The sequence below is a fragment of the Heptranchias perlo genome, chromosome 26, assembly GCF_035084215.1.
Source record: "Heptranchias perlo isolate sHepPer1 chromosome 26, sHepPer1.hap1, whole genome shotgun sequence".
Taxonomy (NCBI): domain Eukaryota; kingdom Metazoa; phylum Chordata; class Chondrichthyes; order Hexanchiformes; family Hexanchidae; genus Heptranchias; species Heptranchias perlo.
In genome coordinates this window covers 11,334,998-11,347,645 of record NC_090350.1, presented here as the reverse complement: position 1 = coordinate 11,347,645, position 12,648 = coordinate 11,334,998, and the positions used below count along the sequence as shown (strand labels likewise).

Below are 12,648 nucleotides of genomic sequence, written 5' to 3'. Positions count from 1 at the left end.
CCAGAGGTGAGGTGAGAGTGACTGCCCTTGACATCAAGGCAGCATTTGACCGAGTGTGGCACCAAGGAGCCCTAGTAAAATTGAAGTCAATGGGAATCAGGGGGAAAACTCTCCAGTGGCTGGAGTCATACCTAGCACAAAGGAAGATGGTAGTGGTTGTTGGAGGCCAATCATCTCAGCCTTAGGACATTGCTGCAGGAGTTCTTCAAGTTATGGGAGCCTGTGGTGCGTGCTCCAGCTCCTTGTGTTTACACCATTAATTGAGCAGTCTAATCTTGCCTGCAGAATCATACACTCAGTTTATTTGCGGTCCATAATTCTGCTGCCAGGGTAAGGAAGCTGGATTTAGCGGCATAAGTACAGGAGGTGATGAGTGGGCACCAATCTCCTGCAATCCAAATGAAACATGATTTTTTTGATTACTCCTCTGTGAAGTGACTTGGGACATTTAAGGCGCGATAAAAATGCAAGTTGCTGTTGTTGTAAACAAGTGGCAATATAAAAGCACCTTAACAGTTTCAGACTGATTGGGATACTGTGCCTTTAAACCCTTATTATGCATCCTAACACTTACCTCACAGGAATTCTCAGTGAACCAGCCTGAGGGAAACCAGACAGATATGTACGTGTAGATTCAGGTCCCTCCTTTCATGCTTCAGTTGTCTTCTGATCCGGAAAATTGCCAACGCAGCAACCATTGCTGTCAAGTTCACCACGCCCAAACATCATGCACAAAATCTGTTGGCGTGCTAGGAACTGGCAATGGGTATTCATCTTACCGATGAAACTTTAGACCAAGATCCAGTCTGCCTGTTCAGGTTGACATTAAAAATCCCAAAGTGTTGTTTCAAGAAGAGCAGGGAGTTTTCTGTTGCCCTGCCCAACATACCTCCCTCAACCAATACTAACCAGAAACAGATAAACTGGTTCTTCATTGCTGTTCGTGGGATATTGTTGTGCACCAAATGGCTGTGGCATTTGCTCATGTATCAACAATCACTTCACTTCAAAGTAGTTCATTCTATGTGAAATACTTTAAGATGTTTCTGAAACGTTAATGTGCTCTCTCTCTCTCTCTCTTTTGTTAATATTCATTCTTGGGATGTGGGCATCGTTGGCAAGGCTGGCATTTCTTGCCCATCCCTAGTTGCCCTGAGAAGGTGGTGGTGGGCCTTCTTCTTGAACTGAGTGGCTTGCTAGGCAGTTAAGAGTCAACCACGTTGGTGTGGGAACTGGAGGCCAGACCGGGTAAGGAGGGGAAGGTTTTGTTCCCTAAAGGGTATTAGTGAACCAGTTGGGTTTTTATGACAACCCGACAGCTTCATGGTCACTTTTACTGATACCGGCTTTTGATTCCAGATTTCTTTAAACTGAATTCAAATTCTCAAATTGCCCTGGTGGGATTTGCACTCCTGCTCTCTGAATTACTAGTCCAGTAACATAACCACTACACCACCACATCCTGTCATCATAGATCCCAGCATTCCATTACCAGAGGCACAACTCACACTGATGCAATATGGGATGGTCTTCTGAGGTTGGCATTAAGTTTTATTTCCGGACGTAATAGAGGGAGCTTTATCTGTGCGATACTTTACTTGAGTCTATTTGATGCCAAATCTAATCGCCAAAAAGGGGCAAATAGGAAACATAGGAACATAGGAACAGGAGTAGGCCATTCAGCCCCTCGTGCCTGCTCCGCCATTTGATAAGATCATGGCCGATCTGTGATCTAACTCCATATACCTGCCTTTGGCCCATATCCCTTAATACCTTTGGTTGCCAAAAAGCTATCTATCTCACATTTAAATTTAGCAATTGAGCTAGTATCAATTGCCGTTTGCGGAAGAGAGTTCCAAACTTCTACCACCCTTTGTGTGTAGAAATGTTTTCTAATCTCATTCCTGAAAGGTCTGGCTCTAATTTTTAGACTGTGCCCCCTACTCCTAGAATCCCCAACCAGCGGAAATAGTTTCTCTCTATCCACCCTATCCATTCCCCTTAATATCTTATAAACTTCCCTGTACCAAATCTAATCGTCATAAAGGGTAAATTATCCAATTCCCAGTGCTAATATCCCTGATCTTGATCAGCAAAATACAAAAAGTAAATAGTAATTAGAAGAGAACTTGTAATTTAGCCTGACTCAATGTATAGACAGCACAGGGCGGGGTATGTGGATAACAGTTTAACAGTCTGTAATGACTTTTGATTCACATCTTTCTCTAGACTTAAAGGTCTCGTTTTGAAGGAGAAGGGCCAGTTTTTCAGCAAGCTGACTGAAATTTTCTAAAATGTAAAGTGGGCACAAAAGATCTGGCTTTTGAAATAAAAATGTATTATTTCCAGTGAGCCCTGTGTCTCATGATGTGGAGATTTTACTTATTAAGATTGTCTATGGATTTTTATCATCAGCAGCGAGACGAACATCAGAACAAGCCCAGATCTTGCCCCTCTCCCCTGCCCCAACCCATCCCCTTTTGTCCAGTGTTATACTTAGCAACAGCTGGCAACCCTGATGGAAATCTTTGGACCAAGCAATGCAGATGTGCACTAGTTCACAAACCCCTGCCATTGCTCACAATAAGTCTAGGATCTGGAGCATGATGGTGATGTTTAGCTGTGTTTATTCTGGCCTGTCCTGTTAAGGCCCCAACTGGGGCATTCCTAGAAAGACATAGCGAGTAAATTTATGGGTACACACAGGCAACGGACAAGAGGTTGTCCCTCCAGACAGACACTCAGAAAATTACCCCCATAATTTAAACATCCTCAGTTCATTTACATTCAGTTCATTCTACGCAGCCTTCAACTTGTCATCGATGACGACGAACACCTCGCTAAGGCCATCCCCACGCCTCCACTGCTCGCCTTTAAACAGCCACCCAACCTCAAACAGACCATCGTTCGCAGCAAATTACCCAGTTTTCAGGAGAACAGCGTCCACGACACCACACAACCCTGCCACGGCAACCTCTGCAAGACATGCCAGATCATCGACACGGATACCACCATCACACGAGAGGACACCACCCACCAGGTACATGGTTCATACTCCTGTGACTCGGCCAACGTTGTTTACCTCATACGTTGCAGGAAAGGATGCCCCGGAGCATGGTACATTGGCGAGACCATGCAGACGCTGCGACAACGGATGAACGGACACCGCGCAACAATCGCCAAACAGGAGGGTTCCCTCCCAGTCGGGGAACACTTTAGCAGTCAAGGACATTCAGCCACCGATCTTCGGGTAAGCGTTCTCCAAGGCGGCCTTCGAGACACACGACAACGCAAAATCGTCGAGCAGAAGTTGATAGCCAAGTTCCGCACCCATGAGGACGGCCTCAACCGGGATCTTGGGTTCATGTCACGCTACACGTAACCCCACCAGCAAAAAAGGGGGAAAAAATTTATATGTTTTTTAAAATTCTCTCTCTCTCTCTCTCTGCCATTTTGAGTTTCTTTCTGCCTGCCTGTGTAATAGACACAATGTATATCGAGTGTACTGGGACGTGCTGTTCTCCGTGATTGGCCTGTTTGAATAACAACGACACCTTTTGATTGGTGTGATGCTGTCCCAACATAGTATAAGATATGCGATTTGAGAACCTTTTCATTCATTCATCTGACGAAGGAGATAATCTCCGAAAGCTTGTGATTTTAAAATAAATTTGTTGGACTATAACCTGGTGTTGTAAGATTCCTTACATTAGTTCATTTACAGGCTAATGGCTGATAGACGGTGCTATAGATTGGCAGATGCTTGTAAATCCTAGCCTCCTCTCCTTGTGCCTGGTTATTAAGTTCAGAAAAAAAATAACATAAAATGACTGGCTTTCTTTCTCTTTCTTTTTATATATATATGTAGGATTGTTTTACATCAAAGACTGAGGGGTCGATTGTAACCTAACCTGCACAGCGGAATCCGGGTAGGGTGGCAAATAAAAATGCCCCAAATTGCTTACTCACCCTGGAACTGCCAAGATCCCACCATTCGCAGGCAGCAAGGACATCCCCTGCCCCCTCCCTTTCATTGCCAGTGGGGTCCTTCTTTACAAAAGCGTGTCAGGTCCCGATGATGTCATCAGGACATGACTGCAATTTTAACTCAGGCCTGAGCGGGGAAGCTCGCTGCAGCCCCAGATGAGGCTGAAAAAAGGGGTAAGTGTTGTTCTTTCCTTTGTGGGGCCAGGAAGGGCAGGAGTGCCCTTCCACGTCTTTCTGGATGGGTGAACGAAGATATATCCAAACGGCCTTCCTCATCCATAGTTATCTTGTGATCTTGGGGAAATGGAACGCCTGCAGTAGATTCTGGGAGTTATAGCCTGGTTGCTTGGTTCTGCCACATCAGCCTCACAGTATGGTGATGCTCTTTGCACATGTATCACGATGGAGGCTGGGCCATGTGGTGGCTCCTGGTAAATGTGGCACAGCTGCTTGGCTCAGAACATCAGGCCTCAGCTGGACAGGCTAGGTCATGAAGGATCAGGAAAGCATTCCACCTGGCTAATAAATGCTGGCGCTTTTGCTCTCTCCACTAAATACTGAATAGAAGCCTTCACTTACTTCTCCGAATAGAACGAGGCTGTATACGGTTTCCATCGGCAACGGCGTGAGATGGCACTTCCTGTAAAACACACACATTGGTTTGTACTGAACTCTCTTCACCTCAGACACTCTGAATAGTTCAGTTGGGTGTTTGTGAATGCAACTGTTTCTAGTGAAACTCCCCTCAGTAATTAGTCAGTAGTTGAATGTCAAACCAGGAGGCACTGTGTGAAACCCTTTCAGCTTCATACACAAGAGTCTTCTTAATTTTAAATATTGCTACCTTCTTCTTCCTGTTATCATTACAACTAATTCAGTTTCAGAATATTTATATTATGAGGGTAAATGGGGGGGGGGTTACAGTTTCTGCTTTAGGCGCAATCGGGAAATTGTGCCCGAAATTGCGCTGGTTTGGTTACAGTTCAATTTTCCGATATAATTAATTTGCATAATCACAAACGTAAAATCTTCCAAGAACCAGCACAATCGGGCAGCGTAATGGAACGTAATCGTTTATTTTAGTTCCTTTCCATTAAAAAGTATTTGTTGAGGTATTTAAGAGTGGTAACCTGGTGCAGTTTTATTCGTACAGCTGAAAATTGGGTTTATCACCAAAGATAAGCATTTTTAATGAGGGCGTCCAGTCCTCCACCTGTGAGTAACCCGATTTTAAATCACTGAAAATGATGTACGCTAGTCAGTTTCTCGGTAAATGAAATATTTTTTAATATGTAAAAACTTTTAAAACATGCCTACTGGTGCCAGTGCTCCCAAGGAAATGAGCTCAGTTTGAAGAGCCTTCCCAGGCCAGCCCAATCAGCGGAATCTCGCAATGTCAACCTGGGGGCGTGGTCAGTTTTGTGGGCGGGCCCTGATTTGGACGAATTGAATCTTAAACCAGTGTAAAAGATCGCGGAAAACACAAACGTAAGTGGTTTCGGGCGTAACTCTGCTTATGTTTAAAATTCCCGGGTGTTTTGCGCTGGTGCGGCCGATTCCCCCCCGGACAGAGAAGATATTAGAGCAGAAACAAGCAGAATCTCGACCCCCCCCACCTTGATATTTACGAGGCCGACTGATTTCACTCTACATGAAACACGGTGTCCCATGCGACAGCCAGCACACAATCGGTGCCTGCAGTAGGTACCACACTCTCATCTGAAGGATGTTAAAGCAAAGACCAACACAATGAGCTGCCCTGATGACCCAGTCTGTACTCGGGTTGCCAACTCTTGTTGGATGTATTCCTGGAGGTTTCATCTAATGACCTCTCACCTCCAACCGCCCCGCCCAGTCAAACAACCCTTTATCCCCCATCTCCAATATTATTATAACGAACAAATGAAAGTATTTAAAGAAAATGAAATAAAAACACACAATTTTTCAATGTGATTTTTCTCCCGGGTTTTGCTCGCAGCAATGTCCAGGAGATTAATCTTTAATTCCTGGAGACTCCAGGACAATCCTGGAGGGTTGGCGACCCCTACTCTGTACATGCACCGCCTGCTGTGAAACTGAGGCCTACAGACCCAGATTAAGTCCCCGGTCTGTGGTGATCTGAGTCGGGGCAGTGGTTGGACTCTACAATTGGCCTAAGTGCCCCTGGGTGAAAGAGAGAAAATCGGCCTGAGCTCGCACTCTTGGTCAATGTACACGGGTGGTTGTTGGGTAAGGACAGGGTCACGCCCAGCTGTGATGGCCCGCAATAATGAATAGCCTACTCACACCGGGGTAGGAATTAGCCGGTGCCCAGTTTCGGGTGGGAAGGCGGTGATGTGGTGGCATCGCATACCCGAACCGGAAGGCCCAAGACTGGCCTGAAGTTGGGCCTCGGGCCTTATCTAAATAATGTGGGTGATCTGCCATCACCTGTCACGCCCCCACAGGCAGCGCTCCCTTCGGCCAGGTCGAATTTCAGACCGCCCGCCTCACCAGGGGGAGAGGAGAGCGGGAGGGAGGGGCCGATCGCAGCTGTCGGCGGCACTCGGGAGGAGCTGTGGAGCGAACAGTATAAGCTAGGACTCTTCAGCTTCAAAGAGGTGTCTCAGAGGGAACCTTGTAGAGGGATAAAAGATACTTAACAGGATAAACTAAAATCAAAACAATACTTTCAGGTATGCCAGAGCAGCCGAACAAGAGGGTGTGGGATCAGTGTTAATTGTATCCATGTGATTTATATCAATTAGTGTTAATTGTATTCAGGTGGTGCATGTTAATTGGGGACTCTCTTGTATCCATTTATAGGAGAGCTTATCTAGGGTGTGGGGTGGTAATGTTGAGCTCTGTGAATAAAGGCTTGGAAGCAACTGAAGACCAGGCTCTAGTATTCTATCCTTCACCACCTGGCTATCCAATTTATAACAATCAGGGTTGTGATGCACAAAACTAGAACAGATATCAAGAAGTATTTACACAGGGAGTAATCAAGGACTAGAATGGACTGCCAGGAAGGATGGTTGAGTCAAAGGCACATGACTAATTAAAGAAACAGCTAAATGATATAATGGGAAGATGGTAGGGTTGTTATTGTAGAAGGATGGGGTCAAATGGGCTGAAGGGCCTTTTTCATCCAAAGGTATCTTATGACTATTCTGTCCTTTATTGCTTCTTCCTTTTCTCTTGCCTTCTGAGAGGTAATAAGGCTATAGAAGCAGTCCCATGCCTGCCATAGATTCAGTCAACCCCTTAACAAAGCCAAACCATTGCAGAGAGCTATTCATATACAAACCTGACAGTAGCCCTGTCTTCAGGGACTGGGTTTCAACAGGAATGTTGTGCATGTTGCTAACAGCACAAGGACTGATCCAGCTCACAGAGTCATCTCTCTAGCAGCTCTCCATATCCTAAGAAGAATAGAAGCTCCTTATTCAGAAAATACTTTCCAACTAAGAAGGTTTTTGTAGTTATGTAATTCTATTGATTTTTGGTATTTGTTCTCAGGATGTGGGTGACTCTGGCAAGGCCACAATTATCCCTAACTGTCTTCACAACTGAATGGCTTGCTGGGCCACTTCAGAGGGCACTAAGAGCCAACTACATAATCCAGATGTATAGGCCAGGCTTCCTTCCCTGCCAGTCCATCTTTCATGGTCAACCTTTCTAATACCTATAAATCACCAGATATATTGATTCAACGTTACCGACTTTCCAGGGTGGGATTTGAACACACAACTTTCAAGTTGCTAGTCTAGGACCGGAATCACTACACTGCCGTACCCCTCGACTCCAGAAACTGCTGGCGTGCAGTGAGCACTAGAAATCCTTCAGCACCTTGCCCAAGTGGCCATTGTCAGCCTGGACAGTGAATGTCAACAGAATACTGATCAATGGGGGTGGTATCACAGGCAAGCTCAATGTTATCCTCAGCTGAGGTCCACTTTACAGCAGGAGCACTGGCCAAGAACGACCAATTGTGGTGCTCCAACTGCTCCCTGGCTTTGATCAGTTAACTGAGCACAGACCAGGGATTGGACCCAGGACCTCCTGGTGTGGAGGGCTCAGTACAACACTGAATACAGCATTTGCCCACAAAGCCATTGGGGAACTGGATAATCTCTTTAATCTGTTGGTTAGAGGTTGAACCACATTAGAGGGAGAGTCAACATCACCGGCCCCTGTGCACAGCTGGGCCTCCTTGCTGCACTCCTGAAAGTTAATTCCTACTCACTGTAGAGAAGTACAGCAGGTTTCAATGGTTGGTTAACCTTCACCCCCTCTCCTCCCATATTTAAGTTTCTTGACCTTAGAAGTAAAAGGGGAACTCCAGGCTGACACCCTCCCAGCATAAAGCCGTGGGCGGCTCACACAGCAGCTAAAGTATGTTGTACATCTCTGTCCAGGACTCTGACACACGAGTCAGGCAATGTGAGAACCAGAAAAGGCCACTCGTAGGAACATAGGAATTTCTAGACGATACAAGACTACGGTCCATCTAGTTCGCCTTCTACCATCCCGGTAGTTGCATGATACAATGATAATGGAGTTGTTGACTAATCATGGCAATCAATCTCTATCAATTAGTCTACAACAGACCCAGACATGAGATGAGGAAAACCCCCAATGGTGGAGAGTTTTGGGAACCATCGGTTCAAAGTCCCCCTTTTCCTCCCAAGCATGTGATACTTACCACATGTCATGACTCCAATTACTCATATACTATATTCCAAAAATTGTTATTTTCTCATCCAAACAGCAGTTGTAAATATCCCTAAAGACCATCATCAAAGACCAGGATGCAACAATCCTCTTTTTGTTTCTCCCTCGCCCCGTACAGTTTAACAGACTTGTCATTGATATCACCCTCTGCTCTACTGAAGTAAGTCCCCTTTGATAGGTTTCACCTCTATCCTTATAGAAGGACTGTCCTGTGGGATCTGAAAGATAGTCATTATGGAGGGACAGAGAACTATCTGATGCAGTCAGTCCGAGCATTGTCCTTTGATGGCTGTGAAGCGGGTTTGAATTCACTCCACCCTTCTGATGAGGTGTTAAACCAAGTTCCCGTTACCCGCTCTGGTGGAAGTTAAAGATCCCACGGCGAACACCACCACCAAAACAAATTAACAGTTTATTCATCTCATTGCTGTGTGTGGCACCTTGTTGCCAAATGTTTACAGAATAGCAATGACATGCACTTCAAAGGAATTCACTGTGAAACACACCAAGACGCTCCTGAGAAACGGGATAAGGAACTAAATAAAAACAAGTCCCTACTTTCTTTCCCATTGCAAGAATGTTTCGATTATGTCAAAGAGCCTCCTGTAGGGTTATGAGGTCTCCAGTCTAAACCATGAAACATTATTTTCTGCTGGCCCTCTCCAGGACTCGATGACTCTTACTTATACCAAAGATTCAGTTGCTTCCCTTTGCCGCTCAGCTCTGAGCGGTTAACATTAGCCCATCTGCACACGGACAGGTTCAATGGTCGAGTTACTCCATGGATAAACTCACTGAGCCATCGCAAGAGCTGGCAAAGAATAATGTTTAATGGTTGAATAGTACACTCCCCTGTTCTTACAGGCATTGTATACCATAATTAAATCTTCTGTTATCTAATTGCTTGTCCCTGTCTGAGTTGATTTTATTGAACTGATGTCCCTCCAACATTATCAGGGCACCATTTTGGGAATCTGGATCCTACAAACCCATTCTATTGGAGCGCCACCAATAATGACGCCTTACTCCATGGGTCATAAGGCGGAAGTACCATGGGATGTGGCACTGAGCCTTACATGACCAGAGATATCTCAGGTCTGACCCCTGACATCAGTCGGAGTGGTGGATGAGGCAATATAATGGGCCTTGATGTGTTTGGGAATAGATAATCGGTCCTGGTTCCCACTCTGGATTGCTATCCAGTGACTCCTGCAGGAAGAATGTGTCTGTGCGGAATTCAGGAAAGGACATTGCCTGTGACAACCACAGTCAAATAACTGGCTAGCACTGGCTATCCAGGGTCACACATGAAGGATGACCACTTGGGTGAAGTGCTGATTGGCCACGGACTGTGGAATAGTCAGAAAGAGTCAGCACCTTCAATCATGGAGGAAGGAGGAAATCAGAAGGAAATTCCAATGGAAGTTCCAATTAAAAGACCTCAGGTCTAATTAATCGTATCTTTAATTAGAATGCTCCTTTCAGAGATGGAATGAGCTTGTTTAACAAGGAATTTTCTCCCAGTTTCCGCAACTTGGGCAGTCTGTAGCCAATCAGGTTATTGCATTTTACATTTTATGGCTATTTCATTGGCCAATTCAAAGCTTGATCATCCAACCAGAGAGGTAGATTATGGTTTCTAGGTTGGTTTGGTTACGCTGCATCAGATTCTACCCACAACCTGACGTTATTCCATTTGCCCACTACATTCGGGCTTCACTTACCTCGACAAACGTTCTCGGGAAATAGCCCCTTTTCCCGTTTATCTCTCCTTCCCACCAGCCTTTCTCTCCTGTGCACCTTGCATTCTTTATGATATCCCCAACCTGGAGAGTGAGCTTATCTTCCACCTGGGTTTCAAAGCAGCTCACAGCGACAAATTCCACTAAGGGGGACAAAAGAGAAACAAGGATTGTCAAGAGAGAATCAAGTACAGAAATCTGGTGAAGGAGCATACAAAAACGGACAGTGAAAGATCAGCTGAGTACAGTCATGGTGTAACGTTTGCACACCATGACTCCCAATAATGCCCCTGGCACACTTGTTCATCTTAGACAGCAACCCCTCCAGTTGCCTAGTTAGTTTTCCCTGATTGTAATATTGGTTCTCGATATCCAGGTGATTAAAGACTGTTTCCCACGGTGGCACCTCCCACCAACCAGTCACTGGCGGATCTCCGTCCACAGGGCTGCTCTCCCTGACCTTCTTTTCGTTCTCCTTCCCATCCCTTTCCTGCAATCTGCTTGGGGGTGGGATTTATTAATCCAATTCCCTTTTGAAAGTTGCTATTAAATCTGCTTCCACCTCCCTCTCAGGCCGTGCATTCCAGATTATAACAACTCGCTGCGTAAAAAAAATTCTCCTTATCACCCCTGGTTCTTTTGCCAATTATCTTAAATCCGTGTCCTCTGGTTACCGACCCTCCTGCCAGTGGAAACAGTTTCTCCTTATTTACTCTATCAAAACCCATTTATATCATTTTGAACACTGCTATCACATCCTGAGAAATTCCTCTCCAACCTGCGATGGCGACCAAACAAGTTCCAGGAGATCACAGTGATTAACAGACACGTCCCCCAGTACCAACCTACCTTCTTACATACGTATGTTGGCCAGTCTCAGTCACCTGTATAGCTCGTTTTTGAATGTTTGCAGTGAATCCACACTCACTGCACAAGCCCACAACTTATCCAAGAGGTCAACGACTCTCTGCGAAAGTAAGTACCGTCTATCAACTAATTTACTCTTACGTATCTCATACTCATATCCCCTGGTCCTCCCCAACCTATCTACCTCATATAGTCTATCCACACGGATTGGGTCTAATCCTTTCATTATTTTTAAAGACCACATTCACAAATCTCCGCTTTTCTTGAGTAAAAAGTCGTAGCTCGCTAACGAGCCAGCAATGCACTGGGTAAAACAAGCAAGATACTATTGACCAGGAATTTCTTTACTACAAATACGCCCCCCCATCCCCTCGATAGTCTAAATACTTCTCTGCGACAGTCTGAGTCTCCCCTGGTGCAGTTGATAGTATCTTGCTTATCAACCAAGTTTATCCAGTGCGTTGCTGGCATGTTATTAATATATACTAGTCGATCTCCTCTGCAGTTGCCGACGGGTTATTTATACAAATATACTTCTCTTGTGTTGGAAAATTGAAAATTCTTCTAGCAATTTTTGGTGTGTTGCAGCTTCATGCAGTTTGGTGCAATTTGGTCACTAGATTGATACCTGATTTAAAGGCAGTCTGAATGTTCCCCTGAAAAATGTCTTGACCTCCCCAGGTCAGTCAGGTTACCCTCCCAAGTCAGTCTGAATGCCCCCTTCCTCTGGAGCAGTCTGATTACTCATTGTCTCGTACAGCTCACCCAGGGCAGGCTGAACATACCGTTCTGATAGTCTGAATGTTTCTCATTCCTTCCTCGGTGTTAATTGCACACTGTGCTCTGCGTTTTCCCGTTGACCGCTATCTAATTCCCATTCGCAGTGCCCGTTAAACTGAACACCTCTTACCCATGCTCGTTGCTCTGCGAAATACTCCCACCGCACCAGCCGAGACACGATTTCAAAAGGCCACGCTTAAAAATAGGCAACTCAAAAATGAGATGCACTGATTACAAAACGGGCTCCGGAGGGATCTGTAGATTAAAGATAAACAAAGTGACTGTGACGCAGGATGTGCCTAGAGGAGGACAGGCAGCTACACGAACCAGTGGGACAGGTTTGGGGAAACAATCCTAAACTAAAGAAAAAAAACATTTCCTGGTGGGACACTGCTTTCAAATACCTGAGAGCTGAGAGAGAGAAAATATTACTGAATAGAAAGACTTACATTTATAAAGTACCTTTCACTGCCTCAGCATGTCATAAAGCACTTTACAGCCAATTTGAAGTATAGTCACTGTTGTAATATAGGTAACGAGGCAGCTAATTTGTGCA

General features: G+C 45.2%; 1 protein-coding gene across 1 annotated transcript in view; it reads right to left on the bottom strand.

The window, feature by feature from the left end:
• sh3d21 (SH3 domain containing 21) overlaps window positions 1–12,266 on the bottom strand; it is a 99,129-nt gene extending 86,863 nt beyond the window's left edge. Inside the window, exons 1-3 of the mRNA XM_068006976.1 lie at window positions 12,223–12,266; window positions 10,428–10,588; window positions 4,567–4,627 (exon numbers count right to left, since the gene is read on the bottom strand). Coding sequence (XP_067863077.1) covers window positions 4,567–4,627; window positions 10,428–10,588; window positions 12,223–12,226 — 226 coding nt within the window. The 5' untranslated portion in view covers window positions 12,227–12,266. The remainder of the gene's footprint in view (window positions 1–4,566; window positions 4,628–10,427; window positions 10,589–12,222) is intronic.
• Window positions 12,267–12,648: the final 382 nt, after the last annotated feature.